The 24109-nt window shown below is 35.1% G+C and overlaps 1 protein-coding gene across 3 annotated transcripts; it reads right to left on the minus strand.

Moving 5' to 3' along the window:
* Positions 1–869: 869 nt before the first annotated feature.
* On the minus strand, positions 870–23943 carry PDLIM3 (PDZ and LIM domain 3). Of its 3 annotated transcripts, XM_056489928.1 has the most exons (8): positions 23435–23943; positions 18122–18273; positions 16524–16608; positions 10735–10802; positions 7467–7730; positions 4572–4699; positions 3331–3442; positions 870–2461 (listed from the first exon to the last, which is right to left on the minus strand). In XM_056489928.1, exons 1-8 carry the CDS (start codon positions 23525–23527, stop codon positions 2272–2274), a joined length of 1092 nt encoding a protein of 363 aa, XP_056345903.1. In that variant the 5' UTR covers positions 23528–23943; the 3' UTR covers positions 870–2271. The 3 variants fall into 3 exon arrangements, with proteins under 3 accessions (XP_056345903.1, XP_056345905.1, XP_056345904.1); XM_056489930.1 differs by lacking the exon at positions 7467–7730; XM_056489929.1 differs by lacking the exons at positions 7467–7730; positions 10735–10802 and adding an exon at positions 11260–11447.
* Between the last annotated feature and the right edge of the window lie 166 nt (positions 23944–24109).

Genomic DNA, 24109 nt, shown 5'->3' on the forward strand with positions numbered 1-24109 from the left:
TTGTACAGATTTTCATACAGGTCAGTACCTGCAATTAGATAGGCTTGCCTTCTGATTCTATCCAAGCCACATCCAACCTTCAAACCTTCCAAAATAAATATGTGATGTTGTAATACCACTGAACTTACCCCAGAGTTCTAGCATCAGGTCGTGTTCTGTGATTTCCTAACACTTCTAGTATCTGCATTTCCAAGAATTTCCCCATATTTACAATTGTTATGTTTGGTGTATTAAAGGGAGCAGTTTTGAGTTTTTAATGTGGGAAGCATTCTGTTTGAGAAAGCCTTGGATATGTACTCAAATGCCCAATACAAAAATTATCTTTCATTCTTGCCAGGGATTTAATCTATCCAAAGCATGCTGCTCTCTCAGAATGAAATCCAAACCTCTGTTGTTGTCAAGTCATTTGACACTCACACTTCCTCATTTTACGTATCAGATGAAAAGAAACACAGAATATTTATCATACGTAGTAGATTTATTTTTAGTTTTAATTACTTCACAAAGACATAAACATTAAACAAATATTTTAAAACACCTATGACATTTTAAGTTTGTAAAAATAGACATTATGCACACTCTTATTTTCAAAAGGATTTTCAGATTTATGAGCTTTATCAATGGAAAAATATTATTACTATACATTCCCTCCATGATACCTGAGGAGCAGAATTATGTTTTGTGCCCAAAAATAATTCAGGAACTAACCTTGAAAAGGGTTCAGCACTTTTTTTTTAATCTCTGCTTTTGATATGGAAATGTAAGTAATAAATGGAGTGACATGCACATTTTTAAAACTTTTGAGATCTGAAATAGTATTTTAAGATATTTTGAAAAGTCTTTGAATACATGGACATTGTATTTAAATCTTTGGAACTTGTGAATTTTTAAAATAAATTTAAAGTATGTATAATTTATTTTGATTCCATATTCTGCTTGAATTATAGGCTTCTTACATTATAGAATGGGAAAAGTATATAAGATTCGTTGTCACTGGGTTGTTATTTTTTTGCTAGTCTTATACACTTGATATAAAATTTTGTAGATTTTTCTCTTTAGGGTGGGTTCAAAATACCCCAGTAAAGAATTTATTACTTGTTTTGATATTTTCTGGAAGTGCTAAGTATGGTTTGCCAGTTAGGTGTGTTTATGTGGCTGGTACCTACCAGAAAGCAATGTAGTCCTTGAAAAGTTTCAGAAATTTATTACAAACCCATATTCTTTCAGTTTTTTGGTTTTTTATTCCTTAGTACTTCACCAGGCTTTTTTAATAAAAGACCTTGCCTTTGCATATTTTAATTAACGCTTATTTTTAGAGTTGTCCAAGCTTTAATTTGACAGCAATAAAGATATTGTAATGATATTTTCCAATTGTTTCTATTATGGAAATTGAAAGATAGAGACACAAAAATCCAGTATCATTTTCTTCAGAAAAGTTTTAAAATTTGCTTTCATTCTCAGTTCTCAATGAATTCCTATTAGAGTGTGAAGTCCTTTTCCCAAAAAAAACCCAATTTATGTGTGTGCATGCCACAGAACAATTTTCTGCAAAGTGATGTGAAAGTTGATATCATTTCAAAATCATTAAGACAACGTAGAACTTTGGCTTTGCTTCATACTAACCAGTCTTTATTATATTAACCATTTCATTGTGTGACTTGACATTTATTTTTTATCACAGTTGCTGCATCAGAAAATTAAGGCATATATAACCCCAAATTCAGAGCAAAGTAAGCAAAACATGTTTGGGGCATACATTAATGCTTGTTGAATAATAGCAGACTTGAACAACTGCTTGTTTTATACTAAACATGTAAAATAGCTGCTTTTCTAATGATCTGTCAAGTTTCTACATTTATAGCGGCCCAGCCTGTAAGACTTTGATGGTGTTGGTGTTTGCACAGATACTTAATTGTCTTGCTTACAGCACTTATGTATATTATATCTATATAGATATATAGATATGTACATAATGCTGTAGCATTCATTTAATATCTCAGCTGTTTCACTTTTTGTATTCCAGAAGAGCTGTTTTAGTTTGTACTTCCTTGAGTTACAGTGACAGTTTCAAAAACAATATTTTAGCAGAATTTTGCTGGTATAATACGCTATTGCTGGCTAATAGGGACTTCCACCTCTCTCAGAATCCCACAGGGGAAGGTTTAGAAGCTGCTAATTTGGATTTAGGCAGAAGTCCTGACACTCGTACTGCGGTTCTAAGCTGGTAAAGGCTTTTAGTGTGCATGCATGTATTTGTAATGTAACCCAGGACTAGCATTTTGGGTACACCGTGACTGTTTCGTACCCCTCCGGCGGCCTCATGCGGGCACGGGCGTGAGCTTCACAGTAGAGCTGGCCCTCCACAAAGAAGTAGCCTTTTTGTTTCAGGTTGAGGTCGCAGTCGGAGCACACAAAGCATTCTGGATGCCGGTATTTATCACGTGCCTTCACCACTGTCCCTCTGTACGGGAACAATGAAAAGAAAAAGCCTCAATTAATTCATGTGAATTTAAAATGCGAAAAGAAACTGCAGCGACCTGGTTTGTTAGAAGGTGATCCTGGGCGTTGGAACTAGATGACTTTTAATGTCCCTCTCAACTCAAACCATTCTATGATTCTATGATACAAAGCATATCCTAGGTATTTATTTTAAGGCTTTACAGTTGTTTATCCTGTGGTTTTAGGAACTACTATATAATTTAAGGTTGGATGCTGAGTTTGGGGAGGTGACATAAAATGTTGCAGAGTTGATGACAGTTCACAAGCACTGGAAAATGAAGAGTTTGAAGAAATGTTAGTTTGGTTACAAGACAGAAAGCACTGCTTAACCTATCAAAAGGGTGACGAAATTATTTTCTTCATGTCTGTGTTCTTTTCTCAGTTCATCACTATCTGTGTTCTTTGCTGAAGTTGGTGATGTCAATCAGGAAGAAATCTGAGAGTTTTAAAGTGGTCTACAAAGCTTTCTGGATACTCCCACTGGGTTGGGAGAAGGATGCTTTGCATTAGCAAGAAATTTCTGAGAATTCACAGCCTGACACAGCACAGAATGAATAACTGCTGGTTTCATTACATATTTGTTAATGGTCGACTTGCAAAGGTCCTGAGAAATCTCAATTAAAACCTCAATGTTACTTTATCAAAACTTATATGATCTGTATTGAAATTGTTGAAGGTACATGTTACAATTTGACATTTATAACAATATATTTTTATATCTCTGTTCTCTAGAAGCATTAGGGGAATGCACTTCTGTAGTTCTTGCAGTGGTTTTTGAGGAGGATGTGTGCTTGAGCTGGGGATTTCTAAAACTAAAAAGAAACAACTTACAGAATCCCACTTCCACATTTGTCACACAGTGGCACTTTCTGGACACCAGGCATGGCAGTAGGCATCTTTGTTACAGGTGCTTTCACACTTCTTGTTCCCACAGGGCGTCCATCTGAGAAAGAAAACAATCCTGTTATGTACAGCTCATATAAAAGCATCTGATGCAGTTAAGTACTTTTCTGAACTTTTTTGCACTTATCTGTACTTTCTGTATTGTACATACACTTTGGATATATTTATAGGCTTTGCAGTCTCACTAGAAAAGTTTAATAGGCCAGGTTCCACCTCTTTGGAATCAGGAGAAATATTGTGTGAGCTGTAGCCAGAAGTGAGTACAAAAAGGATTGCATATGCAGTGCTGTCTGCCTCATGGACATCACCTAATTCTCTGAGAGTAGGTCTTGGATATAGCATAGAGGGAGGAGGATTGGGCTTTAATGTAGAAACATAACACAATCAAGACCTATTGTCAGAAAGCTTCTTATTTATATAACTTAAATCTAAAACAAATTGCAAAGATTAGTAACATGATGTGAATACAAAATAATAGCAAAATACAAGCAAATGCTTAATAAAATCCCAATATTATTTATATGTAGAATAATTAGATGTCTTTATTCCTTCTCTAGTAAATATTGATATATAAACATTAAAATATTAAATATTACATTTTAGGTTAATTTTGGTTGTATTTTGCTCTTTATGCTTACTGTAAAAATAACAAACTTGCAGCCTTTAATAATTTTATTTTCAAAACTTATTAATTTGAAGAAAATATGACTATAAATTACATTGTCTTCTTCAGTTTTTATTTAGAATGAAGAAGAAATAGGTTTTAAGGGAATTTCAGGAGCTGGTTTAAATTCCTCTTTTCCTGGGTGTGGAAGAGAGTGTTTTCTTTCTCGGTGTCATGAGTATAAGCAGCTTGTCCCAAAAATTCTTACAGATAAAACTCTATTGTTCAGTCAAAGTCAATTTTGGATATTAAAGATCTTAAAATCTGAGAAGAGATTCTGGGAAATATGACCAGCACCTGCATTCTATTCACAGAGGAGGCTGCTTGCTGTACAAGCAAGGAGGGGAAATGTCAGGAGACTGCTGTTGTAGCTATGAAGTCTGGAATGATTTGGGCTTTCAGAAATTCCTGTATCTCTAATCTTTCTTATTTTCTTCATGGATTTCCCCCTCCCACAAACATTTTAAAATTATTTGAACAGGTAGAATATGTTGTTATTAACCACCTTCCTCGGAGACTAAATTCTGGAGCACCTTAAAGGAGCCAGACTGGCGCGGCTGACTGGGCTCCTCCTGGTTGGCGTGCAGCATCTTGTACACGTCAGACTGAGACACTGAGTTGGGAGATGGGTCACTGTATCAAAGGGAGGAAGAGCAGAGAAAAACAGTTTATCCAACATAACTCTAAAGCAATATGTGTACCAGGATTCAGGAAACCAATATAAAGACAATGTGTTCCTACAATTATTGAGAAACTTTCTTCCAGGTAGCATTGCTTTTTATAGACTCCTTTTGATTTAAAAACTGTTAAAATTGTTAAAAATTTTTAAATCAGTGCAATTGTTAAAAAAATAAACCTAGGAACTCATTAACATATTTCCATAATCACTGTTTTGGCTCTACTGGCCATTTAATCTCAAAGTAGTTTAATTCCAGTAATCATCTGCTGTATCACCAAGTGCTCTTTGCTATGGTTTCCAGAAGTTCCCTTTTTGCAGCATCTGCCTTCAAGAAAGTTGTTAAAATCACAGCTCATGCCTTTACATGAGGTCAGCCAAAACCCACCAGTCAAATCTTTTGGGAGAATATGACTTCTAAGTTAGCTCAATCACTAGGTAAGGTAGTGATTATTTGGCTAAGATAATCCTTATTTATTAAATTTTATTTTAAATAATAAATTAAATTAATAAATAACTTATATAATAAATTAAATATAAATATATCATAATATATTATATCATAATATAACATGTAAAATTATATACAGTATATAATATATAATTATATATAACATTTATTATTTATAATATATAATATATAATTAATTAAATATAAAATATAAAATTAATAATAAATAAATATTAAATAAATAATATTTAAATTCAATTGAGATTTTAAAAAAGGAGTGAAATAAATATTGCAAAATAGAAAACATTGTAAGGTGAATACTGAAAAATGGAAGTTCTGTTTCTTAATTTAATAAAAGTATAAAGAAGGCAATGGCAGTGTTATGCTAAAAATATAAAGTGGTTTATTGTCCAAACAGCAGTTGATGGTTGAATCTCAAATGACCTGTGAGACAAAGATTTTACTGAGAATATTTCATGGCATTTTAAACTCTGCAGAATTTTAAATTGTTCCTGATAAATGGCATCCTAAGTAGTCGAGAGGAAGAGTAGAGGACTATATGCGCTGACAGGAATTAGACTGAATATGTGGCATTTGTAAATTTCAAACACTTACTGGGGATAATCAGAAACATCCAAATGTACTTTGATGAAGTCTGTTATCTTACAGCTACACATACAAATGTCCAGTTTAAATTTCCGGTTGCAACTGGCTTCCTACTGTCCACAAAGAACTAGACTGGGTTTTGCTTTAAATGGTTTGATTTGTTTCCTAGGGTAGCATTCAAACTGCCAAATGGCCCAGTAAGAGCAGCAGCTCTTGGATAGTGACCCCTGTTGCTTATGTGAATCTTTTGACCTTCATGAATCAGTAGCTTTCTTTGAACCATCTTTAAGCTGATGGAGAAACTACCAGTTTCTCTTGTCAGAAACTTTTGATGAATAGAAGTAGTGTAGTTTTTACAATTCTTGGCAATGTTTAATTCAACCCCTGAATTCTCTCTTTACTAAAATATCTCTAAATATAAAACAAGTGAAAATGCCATTACATACAGAAGGCAAAAAGCCCAGACACAAATGTGTTGTCTTACATTTCTTAATGCATACATAGTGAAAACCAACCCACAGCAAGAGACATTTCAAACCTGTGTAGAGAGAGTAGGTTCTCAAACTGGCAATGCCACAGGCAGTGTGAAATCTGATTACTTAGGGTTTAATCCATTATTTCACAATAATGAAGCAGCAAATTTTTTTTTTACTGTTCTCTAATTGTTCTGATTGAGCATAAATTTTCAAGCACTAGAGTAATTTCACTCTGAAAAGACTTCATGAACTACAGTTTTCATCAGATAGGATGAACCTAAATGCTTTTATATAAATACAGGGTTTTTTGTTAGTAGCAGCCAAATTCTGCAAGGTGCTGAAGAAGGCTCATTGGTGCCAGTGATTATTGTTTATTTAAAATATTAGTAATTAGCTTTAGTTTACACCATACATATTATGAATTATTAACTTAAGTACTGTTGTGAAACAGGAAAATAGGTTACTATTATGCAAAGGTTAAGATAAAGCAACCTAAATGGTGAATTGTCTCCTGAAAAAAAATTAATAGTGCCTTAAAACTTTTTTATGGTATAATCATAATTTTTATCCATATACATAAGGTTCCTACCTGAGCTAAGTCGTGCCCTAAATAAATTCACGAGTCAGACATGGATTTGTAGGCCTACAGTAAATTCTGTCTGTTTTTGTATGAGAGCTAATTGTACTGAATGAGTTGTTTAGAATGGGAGTCAAGTATTTAGAACACTATAGCCATCTATAATATTTCCAAATCCTTCTAATCTGAATTTTAACAGCAGAAATAAATTTTATGATTATTTTATGAATTATTAATAAGATGACATAATTAAATCACTATTAGATAAATATAACAGTAATAAAAAAGTTTTAAATTTTGGAAGGAATCAAAGTCTTGATTTGGAGTGGTCAGTCACGTAATAGCCCAGGTATTATCATAGTTTTTTATTTAGTAGCTGCAATTCCAAGATTATTATCTATAAAATATTTATTTGTACGTTCTGAAGGACTCCTTTAATACTTTGGGTTAAAACCCAGAAATGACTAATATTTTAGTGAAAATATTGTCTGGTTTTAAATTACTTGCTTTCTTTCTAACCCTTTTCCCCTTTTTCATAGAAGCAGTGAGATACCTTTTTTTGGTATATTTGAAATTTTTGTATTGATAAATATTCTAGCTGCTGCTCTAGTTACCTTATGACAGGTGTTTCCCCCAGAGCTGTAGAAACTTGGCCTTGCAGTGTTTCCATGATATTGTCATCTGAGTACAACTGCATGGGTGTGTTAAACTGAGCGTGTACGATCTTGACACCGGGGAGCTCCATCTCCAGGGGAACATTCGGGGCCATCTTAGACACGGCTTTCAGCTCGGTGGGGCAGATGGAGCTGACCGTGCTGATGGAGGAGGGGGTGCTGCGCCCGCTGCCGCAGTCCAGCCCCGAGGGAGTGCTGCATCCGCTGCGTGGTCGTGCCCAGAGCAGGAAAGGTGCAGTGTGCACGGCAGGGCACAGAACCGAGACAAAAGGACAGCGATACGGTGATGTTAACAGGGCTGGAGGGTGTAAAGGGAGCAAGCTCCAAAAAGCAAAAGTACAGAAAGTAGAGAAAAGCAGAAGTATGCGCAGTCGTTGGTGATAGCTTGCCTATAAAAATATCAAAGCCAGCTATACAGCAGTCCTTAAACTTCTGGCATGCATTTTCTTTAAACATAGTAAAAATCCTTTGATAGATGAAATAATTCAGTACATAACATTATTTTACATTTTTAATGCAAGGTTTTATTGAGGAATAATTAAGCCTCCCTAAAATTCTTTGTTCTAAGTAAGTAATTCTTATAATCTATAAAAAGGGTAGGAGAAAAAGTTTATGTGAGTTGTCCATGTCAGAGACAGAATAAACACCTGCAGCACTGGAAGAATCTTAGGCACATCATTCCAGTTCTGTACCTCACAATCATCTCACTACATTGCTGAAAAACTACTATGAAGTAGTGTAAAATAATGTATATGGCGTTTCCTAGATTTCCTTAAATTCTAGAGTAAGATATTTATTAATCTTTTAAAACTAGCTTAACTTTTCTTTTTTAAGTTGTTGATCATTGCAAAGAAGAAAAGTTACTAAAACATCCAGGCTTACTTTTGCTTTTCTAAAGTACAGTGTTTCCAGTAGAATGTAAAGTGGTCCTTCACAAGAACAGTGGGTACATATTCAGAGAATTAATTTTACTGCTTTTGAAGTAGACTTTACATATAATTTCTATATAAAAAGTAAGATGTACATTTATAAAAATATTAGTGTTGCTTGACATTACTGAAGTAACTGTACACCAATTCAACATACCTGGAAAAAGATTAGCAAAAGAATGTGAACATTAGACCTGAAGTCTTTTTCAGTATCAGTATTATGATCACTTCAATCTTGTCTGCATAGTAGCTCAGAGGCTTTCTTTGTTATGGGATATTTCTTTGCTGTTGCTGTGTAACAGCACATCATTCTACATTCTACAGTCACTGGTACCATTTATGTGATACTTTGAGCTGTGGGACAATAAATGCTTCATCTCTGCCATCTAGCCTGATATCAGGGTTGTGAGTAGTTCTTTCCAAGCTGTGTAAACCTGGGACAGTGCTCTGTTTCCCAGTTTGATACTACAGAACTCTGCCCAGTAGCTATTCTTGGGTGGAGTAGAAACCCCAGAATTCTCCCTTTGATTCAAAGCAGAATTTGTGCAGGACCACTTTCTCAAAGTTTTAGAGGGAAATATATATTTTTTCGTCAAAGACACGTTGAGTAAAAACATTCCTGAAATGGTAGGCAAGCCTTAATGCAAGTATAGTTGTGCATCATCACCAAGCATAGCCAGCCAAAAAATTCATGCAGGACAACATACATATTTGCAGTATTTTGTTTTAGAGGCAACAATACCACCTTTAGATCCTGCAGTAGAGTAAGTTTTTGTCAGTGCTGCTAAGTGTTAGTAAATGGAACGTAGCACTTAAAGACTACAAAAATCACAATTCTTGCTCTCGCTACATGAAGCCAAAATAATATTAAAACAGAATAAATTATAGGTAAAAAATAAATAACATATAGTTATATATTAAATACAATTTCCAGTTAGTTTCACCAGAGTCCAAAATTCTGTCCAATGTTCAATCCATTAGCTCAAACCCACAGTTCACAATCATGTCTTCTTTTTGTCAAAGTCCTATTTATAGCCTCTGCTGTCTGTCCTAAAGGGATATTTAGAGCTGAGGTGGTGGTTTGTTTTTTGCTGTGTTTAGTGGTGGATTAAGGCAAACAGATGAAAAACTAGCAGAAAAACGGTGACAACCAAGGTTTTGTAGAGGTAACACCCTGTGTCAGAGATTCTGCTGTTTGCAATGCAGACCTCCCCAGTGCTAGAACTCCAGACTGACTTTGCCCAACTGAGGTTCTTAAACTTGTTGCATTGCTGTTGGGGTAGTCTTTGTAGTTTATTTTCTTCATCTTGTATGCTGGTAAATGTCTATTTATTTCAAAATTTTGACGGAAAGTATTGTGTAATTTTCATTTCTGAATTGTGAGATTAAGCTTTTGATACTCATTTGACTCTCCATAAATCTAGTAGGCATCTAGTAAAATGGTACCTAGCTATCCCTAAGCCAGCTTTGTGAGGTACCTGATGGTTCCACAAATGGCTACTGCTAAAAAGGATAAAGGATCACATCACAATATATTTCATCCCTCAGGCCCTTTTGAGCTTCCTTGTCTTTTGAGCCACAGAGTTTGCATTGTTTTTGTCCCCTCTGTAATAATGAAAACAATAGTGAGGATTTTCAACACCAGTTAAGACAGAGGTTTATTATACTACAATGATGGATGTAAATATATAAGATTTTCTGTAATGGAACTTTGCAAATCTGTGGCATCAGTTTTCCTACTTTTAGCTCAGCAGTAGATTCCAGTAGACCTGGAAGGAAGTCTGCTGAAATGCAAATTTGAAATCTCTGAATGGCCTATATTATAAATCTCTATCTTTAGCCATTCTTTATTTATATGTAGGCTACCTTTTATTTATATGTAATATGTAATATATTTGTACCACGTAGCTATCTTTTATTTAGCATGCAGACAAATTACACTGAGTTTGGTCAGAAGTTCACAGTGCCAAAGATCTGTAAGTGTACAATATCTGGTGCTGTGCTGTAAACTGAATCATGGCTGCAGTTATTTCAGACTCTGATCAGTTCTGAGATGGGAGTAATCTACAAAGAGAAATTTGAATTTCAAGCGTGAGCTCTGAAAGTCAACCATTTACTTATTTTTGTTTGTTTGCTTTTAATTTCAGCATTAGGCTGTCTAGTACAGTAAATAAATTTCAAATGCATCAGAATGATTAATTATTGTCAATGGTGAGTGTCCATCCATTAAAAAAATAACACCATGCATCAAATCCAGCACAGCACTCAAAGTTTATAACCTGCTTCGGCCTGAGATTATGAAAGGTTTGGGCCGAATATTGTGCTTGTGTTCAAAGTAGTTGATATCCTGTAAAGAAAAAAGAGTTAAAATAGCTTTCTTTGGCCTACAAGTGCTCAATCATTCATAATGCTTTCTAGTTTAAATATAGGTAACAGCATTTACAAATTTTAACTATGAAGTAGCCACGTTTACTTTGTTCATGCTTGGTGCTCAATATACAATCACTGGAGTGTTCAGAAGCATTCAGAGTAAAGTGCAGTTATAGGAGAGAAGGTTATAGGGTAGTGTTGCAGCCCAATGGAGAGGGCAAATTTTAGCTACCTGCAGCATTGCTACTAGAAAGCTGAATGGATAGTTCTTGGTGTTGGAAAAAAATTTTGCCTTGATCATAATTTTTTTTGGATAATGAATAGTCACCTGATTCTCAGAAAAAACAGCAAGAGCTGGACTTTTAAATGGAAAACAGAACAGATAATGATATACCACAAATGCCCACATAACATAAGTAGACATGAATACTCACTTTTGTGATGAGTAAGGAATGAGACCCCTCAGTTGTCCATGAAGTGCGTCTTGAATATTGCCAGATGAATAGAGCCCAATTGGAGAATTATAGGAGGAGCTCACTACCTGTCTTTTGTCATCAATATTTGCTGCAGCAACAAAAGGCTGGGCCCTTCTGTTGTGAGCCGTACCAATAGGCTTGAATTCCTGTACGTGATAGGCAGACAAAACACACAGAGCTACAATGCACACCAAAGCTAGCAATGGGTAAATCTGTATTAACAAACACCAGTATTGTTAATAACCACCTTTTTACTTTTGCAACTCTGTTATTTTTTAACTGGTGCATGCATATTATATTTTTCCATGAATTTTGTATCTATTACTTGAGCCATGCACATTAATTTGCCACCTCCAAGCAAGTAGAAGGCTTAGAAGAAATAGGAGGGATGAATATTATAGAGACCTTTCATATTGGTAACTAGATTTGACACTGTTTACATTATTCTTTTAAAACATTTAATGTGTTCTTATCTTAATTTCTTTGCTTTAGTGCTGATATCTAGTTTCTTCATTTTCATCACATACTGATAGAGGAACTTTGAAAAGTATGATTTTACTGTAACTGTCTTATATAGAAAACACATAATTTTTAATGCTTTTTTAAACTGAAATAAAATCTTGAACACACATCAGACTGAGGACATTCTTCTGAATGTATTTAATTTTTAAAGCATATTAAAAATTGCACTGCTCTATAATTTAATGTGAAATCATCATAAATAAGTAAAACCCAGAAATGGATAAATTTTAAACCATAAACTATTGTGCCCGTATTCTGCTATACAATTTTTTTGTCACTGGCCAGGAAAATTTCCTCAGTTTGTGGAATTCAAAAGGATAAGGTCTGGAAATAAATCTCTGATAATCTTTCAGATACCTTAAAATGTCCTTCTTTAGTGGTTGGTCAGGAAATATAAAGACTTCTGACTGCATGAAAATTCACTTATTTGTATTCTGAGTATTTATTACAGTGTCCTTTGAGGCTCTTCCAGCTCAGGTCCACTCCTAAGCCTCAGAAATAGAGACTTTGAAAAAAAATAATGTTGTCATCTGCCAAGGGTTTTTCCTTTTACCCTAGTGGGTGGAGAACATTAACTGCTGCAGTCCATCAGATTGTCCTGATGGCACATGGCACTCTTTGGAAACAGTGCTGTGAGAGTATTTGGAGTTCCAACCATATGGAATAAAAAGCTTTTGTTGCCAACAAACAGATTTCTACAACCTGAATTGATATTTTCCTTAGAGACTTGAACTTGCAATGTTAAGATAGCACAGGTCATTAATATTTCAATTTTGGTAGAAATCTTTTCCAGTTCTCCTATTTGGGCTTGGGTTTGAGTACAATTGTTATACAACAGTTTCCAAAATATATTTAGGTTCAGACTAAAGAAAACTCATGGATATATAGAATATGCAACCAGTAAAATGCAAACAGTAAAAAGCAGTTTTATTAAATGAAAATGTTTAGCAGCATTGCACTTTAAGAGGCTACTGAAAGTAGTAATCAAATAAATAAGCACAAAGGTTTTACTTGCAATTCCTTCTTTTTGTCTGATAGAATGAAGTTGCAGTTAACAAAATGTATTAGTAAATGGTAATAATCTAATAGTTTAGGATCATGGCTACTTAATGAAAGATATTAATGTCAAAGTATTTAAAATTGATTCAAATCCATGTATGATACAAAACGAACAAAACCAACTGAGAACATTGTAATTTCATCCCCATATTTCATTTCTCAGAGAGAAATGAACAGGAGATGTGGCACCATAACAGCATGTTTACAATGCAACGGTTGTAAAACAAGTATTTGCAGTTAGTGAGACTTAATTCTTCTTTCTTTATAACCCATCTATTAATATAAAATGTCAGTGACAGAACATACAGCAGCAAAAATAGTCCAGCTCTTGTGTTTATTTGATATCACTGAATCTGTGAGAAGTCCTCTTTTAGTTCAAAATGAGAACTGGAAGTTGTTGAAATTTCTAATTAGGAACATTGGAGAATTATAGTTCTTAGTTTTTTTTTGTTTTTTTTTTGTTTTTTTTTTTTTTTTTTTGGGTAGGGCTAGCTACATTTTTACACTGATACAGGCGTCAGGAATAGAAATAAAGTAGCACCAAAAGCCTGTAGAAATGCATCCATCACAGCCTATATGTTGTCATTCCTTGGGGTAATTACTGTGACATAACACAAATGTGTACATTTTGGAGGTATCATGTGACTAAGATCTTTATCTTTGAATGCTGTTTTAAAGAGAGGTAGGTCCTTAAAACTAGCCCAGCACAATTATGTTGTTTCAAAAGTTGATTATAAATGGAAATAGACTATAAACTTACTTAGAACAATGAGTTGTGTTTTTCTTAGATTTTTATATTTATCTACATGCATAATACATTTCCCAGGAATGTATAATCTTTCATGGCCAAAAGTCTAGTCTAACTGAACTAAATGTTCAAAGGCAAAGATAGAAGTAAGAAAGATAAGTTCAAATAAAAACAATTCAAGAAATTGTGGTAATTAATACAAAATTATTTTCAATTAGGTTAAAGAGATTGTAACAGAAAACATTTATGAGTCATCATGTTCTTTTACATTGACAATATAGCAGAAAGCATTTAAAATATTTTTATGACACAATTTGCCATTTAGATGGTTTTGTTTTCTCTTTCTACTTATATTTGTTGAGGACCTTATGTTCTGAATTGCTTTTATTCAGAACACAATGTGACTGTATTAGTAATTCTTCAAGTGGTCTGCTATTTCCTATTATTTATTTATGGAATGTGTAGCTTTCAAGAGTGACTCTCAGTCAGCCACTTATTGCTGTAAATTAGGGTTGTTGCCTCAGTTTCCTCTTCCCAGATTTAAAACTAGTGAGAGCTTTCACTGTGCTCCAACAATTGCCTGTGTCAGTCTCCAAATGGCTCTTGGGAGATTCTCAGGCTGATTCAGAAGTTTGCTCCAGTGTGAAGGTTTCTTGGTCCAAAGCTGCATGTAGGCACAGTATTTAATTGTTTATCAGGTTTCACATAGCCATCTCCATGCATCTGTAGAATCATTTTCATTCATCGAAGCTAAAGGAAGTGTTCTTTGGCCAAACATTTGGCCACATTGCTGAACAATTTAAAATAGGGTTTCCATTCTTTTGTAACTCTCTTTTATTGGCTTACAAACTTGAATTAGATACTTATTAAGAAGATTGTAAATTGTCACTTGCTACTGTTTATAATGTATTTTAAATAACTGATTTCTCTTAACTTTCTCAGGGAATTTTAAAATGTCTATTTGATGAGAGTGAAAAAAATCTGATACATTTGTAAGATCTGTGACCTTTTGAGTAATTTTGGTTATTATATAAATATAATTCTGTGGTTTTCCATTTCTGCACACCAGTAAATGTATGCAATACTTTTGGATCAAAAAGTTTTACATCTGAAGTAACACACTACTGCTTTTGCATTTTTCTCCATTCATCTTGGCTTCAGTGCCTGTATTTATTGTGAGAATTCAGCAAACTCTTGACTTGGACAGCACAGGTTGTAGTTGAGCAAAATTTGTCATCTGAGATTCAAGAAACTTTTTACTGTTTTCTCTACTGGTATACATGCTGCTGCATCTTGTGTTGTGACTAAATATGCATAAAGTTTAATTTTAAATTCCAGCAATTGTAGAAAAATAGGCTGTATGTATTTTTTGTTCCACAGGGAGTGATGGATATTCAGATGGAAGAATTTAATCCTGTAAAACATTCCAGGAACAGTTGAGCATATTTGTTTGCAAGCATTGCTACTTTTCTGGTGCCTACAATTTATTAAATATACTCAATACTCCTGAACTTCATAGGAATTAAAAAGAGATACACTAAATGAAGATGGCTGTCTAGGAGAAACAGTTTTTCTGATTGCCCAATGGAGGCTGCTTTTCAGTAGTCTGCCAAATAGCACTTAGTGAAATCTTGTGATCTATTTTTAAGGAACTGTCCTTTTTAGGAATGCAGCTTTCATGCAAATGGATTACTCTTGTCTCATGCATGCCTGCATTTTCTCTAGAGCATTTTAGTGAATTTATTCCATTGCTAGTCATTTAATGTACATCCCAGCTCTTCCACAAGAATATGCATTTAAAGTGGTTTTGGTTCTTCACTACAGTATTCCTTCTGCTGAAGAGGCTGTCTTTTTCCTAATAGAGTTTGCTGTATCACTTAGTAGTTTTAGATCAGAAAGAAGAGAGAGAAATGTAACACTGAAATGTTGTGGTCATGTTTGGGAGCATCTCCATGAAAACAGAACTGGTGGAAGTATTTATTGCACAGGGTTTATTGAAATGGAATCCAGACTTACAGTTGTTTTCCTAGCATATCATAGAATAAATACTTTGACATATTTGCTTTGAACCTAGCCTTCCAGGACCAGCAGAATGTTCTTCCCTCCCTGCTCTTGAGATAACAGCAAATGTTTATGTAAGTTAAAGAGGAATGACAAAGAAATAAAGGACTAGTTGGAAGCAGTAGCTAGCTAATTCTCTATTAGCAATATGAAGATTTTGACTCAAGATAGCTTTTTCTCTTTTTTTGAGCTTGAAACGAGAGATAGCTGTATGGCTGTTGATTGATTAGATTTGCTTTGGTGATATACAAAGATCAAGACTTGCCTAGTCAGAAGTGGTGAGTGATTTGCTTATTGACCAGTACATGAGTCCTGTGTGAATATGTAAACTTCAGTTCTTTGGCATAGTATAAAAATGTAAGGAGGCAAAAAGATCCAGCATTTATGGATCTCTCTGTTTAACTGACTACATCAAAATGAATTTTGTGGTCTGATGAATTCATCACTTAGGTATTTGATATTTGTTCCTGACTGAAGAACTTCCTCATATGACAAAGAATCTCTTAAAGAGTTAAATCAACTTAAACTGTATCAGAATAAGAGGATGTCTTTTATTTCCATAATAAAACTATGGTGGTATGTAGACTCTTAAAGAAAAATGAGAATTTGTTGTAGCTTCTTAATGTTTTGTTTCAGTTATAGCTGAAAAATCAAAAATACTGAGTCAGATAAAATGGTGTTCCTGGATGTCATAATCATGGTGGTCCATATTAGTTTAAACAGGCCAATTACAGATGAAGTTCTAGTTAAAGAATTTTAATGACCACAAGAGAGATTATTTGGAGTTTAAAAAGGCAATGGAAATGGTTAGGTAACTTTTCAAAGTTCATACCTGAGGTTCAGCTTCCAGATTTATCTTGAAGGGATGTGCTCTGCCATCTTCTGAAACTTGTGGGGACCATAATTTAGTTCCTGCCCTAGAAAGAAAGAAAGAAAGAAAGAAAGAAAGAAAGGCAGAATTTAAATAATTTGAATTCCTATAGGCTTGTGTATGTCCTGATGAAATATAATGCAGCTTGTAAATCTGCAGATTTTTTCTATGCTTTTTTAATGTTTTGACATAAAAATATGATATATAACCAATATATATAAAATGTATTTCTTTTTTTTTAAAAAAGTATGCTATTAATAATGGGAAATAGGTTGTTAATAGTTACCAAGCACAAATGGAAAGGGAAATTAGTGCCTTTCTGACCTGAGCTAACCAAACTTTTTAGTCTTACTTTTTTAATGGTTGCTAAAATGAATTTTGGGTTTTCTGAATATTTTATATAAATAATTGAAAATATTAGTAATAGTCCTAAACATCAATTTCTTTTTCTCTAAAGACCATAATTTTCTCGTCAAGCCTGCTTTTCAATATTGAAGTGCAATCTAAGTATGCAAAGTATGTGCAAGGGGAAATTGAAGTTGCACACATGATTCTTTCAGTCACGTAGGCAGAAGTAACAAACATGAAAATATCAGTTACAGTTCTGTTTTCATTGACAAGGTAAAATGTGGCAGCTAATTTTAAAGTAGCATAATAGTAATGGCAATTAATCTGGTGCTGCTTGCTATATATACATTTATCACATCTTGAAACTGGCTTCCCAAGATAGTTGTTAAATGGCATATATCAATCTGTATCAGAACCTTGAATTTACAGAAACAATTTTTAACTACAGTGTGTGCTCTAGTAATTCAACAACATGCCTTAAAAAAAAAAAAAAGAAACACTTTTGAATTTCGACAGAAATATTGTAGTCAGCTTCAATAAAGAGCTGTGCCTCCATGAGAGCTTCAGATTAATCAGCCCTGTCTTAGTTTTGGAGACGGCTGAAAGAGTGTGCCAAGTGATTCTGATTACTGAAGGCTGAGCAAACTCAGCTGGAGATGTGAAGCTACAGTTGTTTCTCTTCCTGGCTCTAGCAGAAAGAAATGAACACAAAAGTTCCTGGATTACTGCAGTTTAGGTTAGACAGTGTTTCTGTTTTGGTTGACCATTGCTTTGAGAATCCTTTATTAGGCTTAATATGTTGTGATCAAAGAGATTGGTTTTAAACTCACTCCTAAGCACCTGTGGCTGAGGGAGTGTTACAGCAGAGAGGTCACTGAACAACTGACACTAGATGAGGATTTTATTATTTCTCCAGAACATGAAGAGCTGCTTGCTTACTGGCAGCAAAAAGAGGACTTGTGCAGTCAGCAGAATTACAGTGTGAATTAACTGAGGTAAGCTGTGCTTTTTGTGCCTACAAAAATGAGTTCTGGGGAGTCTTGCTTGATCTGGAGTTTAAGGAGTAGGTCTGGTTGCTTGTAATTTTAAGGATCCTGGGAGCTTTCTCAAACTATTTTAAATAGTTACACCATATAATAATTGTACTGTTGATTGAGTTTTGTTGATTGAGTGTTGATTTCTTTCAGAAATAGGCAGATGTGTACACGTACCTCTCTATTTTCAAACAAAGCTGATGTGTAGCTGCTTTAATTCTCTCCTGGGCATCATTATGTGTCATGTTCTCTGTGCCTAGACCATCAATAGCTATAATAACATCACCAGGGCACAGGTTGGCAGCTGAAGCCTTGCTTCCAGGTGTAATCTGAAAAGACCAAAATGTAACTGCTTAATCACCATGCATGCCTGAAAATTGATAGAGAAAATAAACTTCATCACATTCCCCTATTTCCTGTTGGATGGGGGAGCTGTTTTGCCAAAGGCTCTGTAGTTCCATTGTCAGGAAACCATATGAATGTTTTATTCATCATAACTCCAAATTAGATGGAAATTATCTTCACATTTCTGCATTAGTTTCCACTCTGATTTCTGTAATTACTGTAACTCATCTTTAAATCTTCTTTCTCCTCTGCCATTATATATATAATTTGCTTGAAAAAAAAAATGTTTTCCCCTTAACAACATCAGCAGTAGAAAAAAACTGTAATTAATTGTGTTGCTGAACTCCTTAAAGTGCTTAGGTTTAAGTCCCATGGCATTTAAGTAACAGTGGCCCAGATCTTTCATGGTGGTGTGTGTGGTGCAATTCATTTCATACCTTACATACATGTACCACCATCTGTGACATTCACAGAAATAGCCCTAAGCTTATCTTTTTATGCTTTTTTTTCTCTAGTTGACAAACTTCTGTATGGTTGTGAAAATAACAGAAATTCAACATAATTTTGCTTTAAAATAACTGTTGTAGAGAGACCATGACTTTAGATGTTACTGAAGGTTGTTCTAGAATTTCAGGCCTCTATTTGCAAGAGGTGACTTCTGCCACCACAACACTTACATATACCACATACACAACAGGTCTTAGGTTACTGAGTGGGATTTCCATCCCTTATGTGTGTACTGCAATTTTAGGCAAACCTTGATTACCTAGACAGCAACATGAAATTGATGCATGTAGCACATAAGCTTCTGAAATTCAGCTCTCAAACAGCAGAAGGGAAAAGTGGGGTCATGCAAAGTAACATCAGCTGCTCATTTGTAAGTAAATGAATCCTCGTGTGAAGGAAAAAAAAAAATCAATATAGTCTTATTTCCAAAAGCAATTCTTTATCTGTAGCATATATTACATGGAAAAGCTATTGGAGAGAATTTTTCTCACTATGGGTTCTGGTATACCAAAAGCATGTGTTATCTTGACTGGAAAACATGCTGTGGAGACATTATTCAGCTCTGGTGTTTCACAGTTTTCCAGTAAAGGAAGAGAGTAAGTTGCCCAGTGTTCTGAACCCCAGCTTTGGTGAAGCTGGTAGACTTTTCTCTGAAGGGGACACTACTGTCAAAATGAAAGCCAAATAGAAATTCTTTTTAATATGAGTTGCACTGTATTAGTATTGAAATAATGGCAAAAATCAATGAGGGGGAATTGTTCTCTCCTTTTCCGTCTCCATTAGATGAATCTGAATGATCAAAGAGATTGTTTTGTGCGCTCTTTTTCTGCATTCCCACATGTGAACTTATTTGGTATCACTGTAACAAACCACAATGCATGTGTTATTATCAAGTCAGGCAAACTTTCCAAAGGGGTGCTTGTGGTCAGCTGCAAGCTTTTACACTCTTACCCTTCAAAAGAATGGACTAGTGTGTTGTGTGCTTAACAAAGTGGGTGACTAAACAATCTGTTTGAATATGAATGGAGGAAGTTGTTTATAAATTCTAAGTCTGAAATCTCTAAAATTGTCTGCTTCTCAAACTTCAACAGCTGCAAGTGTAAATGGTCAATACACTTACACCACTATAAGACAGGGGTTAGAGGTATGATCGTTCTTCTCCCTTCAATGTGGATTTGCTCCTGATTCGACTTAGCATGTTGTGAATATGTTTGCAATGACAAACTGCAGCAGAATTCCTCATGTTCCAATGTGACTTTTGATGCTTTAATACCTAACTGGGCAAACCAACCATTCTTGGTTCCCTCTCAAGAGTAGGTTAGCTTGTATAACCCTTATGGAGGTTACTCTGCAGGATATGTTTTTTACCTGTCACAACAAATCATCTGCTGTACCTGTGACATACTGCAGCAAAGCCCTGAGATAATGATCCTGATCCTGCCTTATAAAGTAGTGTATCTGCCTAGCACAGTACATTCCCCTGCAGCTCTACTGCTAGCAGAACATGCCCTGCTCCGTGGTGCTGCTAAATCCCTTGGGTTTTATAAGCTGTCAGCAGCTGCAGTGATACCACTTAGATGTTTGAATGGGGTTACCATCATTTGGTGGGAGCAAGGAAGGAAAGGGACAGGAGTCTGTATTTTGTATTCCTTGGCAGAACTGATCATTGCCAAGCTTCTGAGATGTGTCTCTTGAGCCTTAACACCTTGCTGGGGGTGCTGAGCACTACATGCCCAGGCCTGCCTGGGTGCAGAGCAGGCACCTGCCCTGCAGACTACATTTTCTAGAAAGGGACCACGTTGTGCAGTGCAAGATATCATGGGTATGATATTGATATTATGGGTGCCTGAATAATGTAAGTGGTACTGTTTCTTAAGGACTTATTAGTGATACATTACCTGTGTATTCTGAACACTTAGAATTGTGTTGTGGCTGTAGTTTTTGTTGCTTGCTCACCCTGGCTTCATGAGGTCATGTCTGCATGGTATGCCTGTTACTCCTCTATCCTGAGTATCTTGGATTTGGACAAACACAAAAATATGTATTGATCATTCAGATGTTATCACAGACTAATGATTTAACCACATGAGGGTCAAATGTCTCCAAAGAAACTTTGAAGAAAAGCTCTCTGCATCTGATAATAGACCTGTAAAGCTTATCACATTACACCATCATAAATATTTCAGGCTCTGTGTTTTCTGAAGAGAGGTATGAATGTCTGCAGGCAGAGTGGCCAAACATAAAATTGAGTTAATATGAATACCGGCATTGTGATTAGTAAAGCTGTATAAAAATAAATTAGAACTTAAATCTAGAGTTGATAATCTTTTCCATTCTCTCCAAACTGCACAAGTTTCAATTGTTCCTGTTATCAGATTCATTAATGCAATTTCTTTGCATCTATACAAAGCTCCATGGATTTTAATGTTTTTAGTCTTTGTAGTTAATTCACTGTTTCTGACCATAATTTGAATATGCCAATTTTTACTCTCCTCCTATTCTTCCTCTCTCTAGTGATCATTGTCTGTAGTTTTTTCATTTGCTTGAAACAGTCAAAACAACAGAACAATTTTCACATGAGCTTTTGAAGTGACATCTGTTCTTTAGACAGGTGGATAATGATCTCTTATGTCATCTGTCTCTCTTGGTAAGTCCTGATAAAAGCTGTCTCTTGTTGAACAAGGACATAGCCACTCAATCTTAACACCTGTCCAATTACTTTATTCAGAATACATTTAAAAATAATTTCAATTTATTGTTTAGTTTTTTTCTTGTCAGAACAGTTAAGCCTAGTGTGAATGGGCTGTTTGTGATAATTTGTACAAAAACCTTTAATACCTAGGCCCCAAGAGGCAAGACTGGTGAATCTTTTGAAATGTTCTCTATTTCTTAAGAGATATTGCATGAATACTTATTGAGGGACTCTTCTAAATGGCAACAAAAATTCTAACTTTAAACAAATTTGCTGTTAATATTCTTAAGCCTGAGCTAAGCAAATACAACCTTTTTATATATATATATATATATATATATATATATATATATATATATATATATATATATATATTACATTGTACTTAAAATGTGATTTTAAGCCTTTCTGTAATATGCCAGAAATCAATGGCTTATGTCTTGTGAGGCACTTAGTAGGTATGAGTCAACTGCAAAGTAATTTATTCTTTAGAAAGTTATATTTATAGTAACATCCTTTGTTATTGCAGTTTTAAACTTCATTGCACTTAATCTAAACACAAAGAAAATACAAACCAGACACCGCTAAAATATTTTTCATTAGAGATAATGGAAACTATTTTTCTTTTAGAGGCCCATAAAAGGCAATGAAGGCCCTGAAACATCCAGAGATTTTTTTTAATTTCAATGTTTCTGTCTCCTGTTTCTCCAAAGGCTTTGCTATATTCTGAGTATTTGATATGTAACTATATTCAGTCAAATAATAGCATTTTGTTTTGCTTCTATTTAAAATACATACATTTTTAATGCATTTATAAATCTGGAATGAATTACTAAGTTAATTTTTACTAGTTAATAAGTGAAAAGATGGTCCTTAGACTTTCTCCTGATTCTTGTTTGGAAGCACATTTACTGCAAGACATCACTAGTGGTATCCATCCTTCAAGGCTGACATTTATTCAGTACTAGGCATAGTGTATATAGTGTGTCATAGTGTAAGCCCTTTTTTTAACAAAAAAAGAAAAAACAAACCAAAAAGCATAGTCATTTGGGGGCTCGTGGATATTTGGTGTGTCTAAGGTCCTGAAAAGCAGCAGAAAGATAAGGAGAATGAATTCTAGCCTGATATGCATTGAACACAATTTTCAAAATATAGAAATTCTCAAAATATGTATCCTGTCTTCTGAACAGATCCACATCTGTAGATGCAGGGCAGCTGACACCGTGTTGTGTGCTACACTTGTTGAGCCACTGATTTCTTAAATTGCAACTAATATCTCAAAATCCATGAAAAAGAATGAAGGCTTAAATTCTTGCCATTTATTGGGGGAGGGAGGGTAAGGTAAACTTTTAGTTTCTAAATATGGCAAACCCCACCAAATAACTATCTCTTTCATATGCAGGACTGGCTAACTCCCTCATTTAACATTCATGAAAGGGAAAACTTTTAGATATGTAAAAAAAGGTATTGTTGCCTTTGCTGGCAATAAACAGAACTTGGTTTAATGAAGTAAGAGTCAGATTAATCTGCAAAGCACAAACAAAGCAAAAAGGCATGAGGAGCTGCTGCCAGGCAGTCTTCTCCCCCAGTGATCAGAGAGGCTAGTTGTTGAAAGCATAAGAGTGAAGTCTTGCTTTTAGTAGATTTAAATGTTATTTTGAAAGCCTCAGAAATCATGCCAGAGTTTTTTGCAGCCAAGGCACTTGAATTTAATTTAGAGACCTAAGTAGAAGGGCAGCTAAAGTCTCTTAGACCAATCACAGAAATGTGTCACACAATATTTGTAAAAACTCTTAGGATTCAGCTGGCTCTCCTCAGAACTACCAGCTACTTATTAATCTATTCACAGCTTTGCCTGCATCTCTGAACTCCAGAAAAGTAAAAGACAAAAATCTACAGCATCTATTAAATGGAATAAATAGAAAGGAAATGGAAGGAGTACATACCCTGGTTATGATTAAGGGTTGGTTAAAATCGATTCCTCCTGAGAGCCTGAATCCCCAGGGTGACGGTCCTTGGAGAATAACATTTTGTGGCATTGTGGACAGATTTTCCTTGGTTACTGTTCCTTTTCCCTTGGGTCCGTGAGGAGCTGAGCTATAGGAGGAAGGCTGCTGTCAGCAGAGCACCTGCCAGACAGGGCAGCCGACCTTTTCCACCTCCTAAGAAGTTTTACTCATTCCAAAGCTGTGGGCACTGCACTTTATCCCTACTCTTTGGGTGACGTCAGCCGTCCCTCGGCTTCTCCACCCACAGAGGGGAGTATCAGACTCGGACAAATAAAGCTTGAATGCTGGAAAGCTTACAACAAATGCATCAACTTTATCTGCTGCTCTGGTGTTCCCCTCAGTTCCCGACAATCAGTAAGGCTCAGGATGCAGCGTCCTTCTGGCTTCTTAAAGCAACCTTGTTGCTCACTTGGTATCACGCTGTTTATGCTGCTGGTGCTTGATTCAGCTATGCAGTGCAGTGCTTGGATTTTGTGCATGACTCTGGTTCATGTAAGCAGAAATACTAATAAGGAGATTTCCCTCTCAAGGTCTTGTTTCACATCTTGTCTTATTTGTAATGTAATAGTTTATTGCATTAAAAAGTCCTCCCAGCCCTTCAGCTGCATTTTT

The sequence above is a fragment of the Oenanthe melanoleuca genome, chromosome 4, assembly GCF_029582105.1.
Source record: "Oenanthe melanoleuca isolate GR-GAL-2019-014 chromosome 4, OMel1.0, whole genome shotgun sequence".
In the NCBI taxonomy this organism is placed as follows: Eukaryota; Metazoa; Chordata; class Aves; order Passeriformes; family Muscicapidae; genus Oenanthe; species Oenanthe melanoleuca.

Coding starts and splice junctions, on each gene's coding strand:
- PDLIM3 (XM_056489928.1), bottom strand. CDS start 23,527: ATGCCACAAAATGTTATTCTCCAAGGACCGTCACCCTGGGGATTCAGG. Junction 10,803..16,523: donor ATCTGGAAGCTGAACCTCAG/GTATGAACTTTG, acceptor TTTTCTTTACAG/GATATCAACTACTTTGAACA. Junction 2,462..3,330: donor AAATGTGGAAGTGGGATTCT/GTAAGTTGTTTC, acceptor GTTCCCGTACAG/AGGGACAGTGGTGAAGGCAC.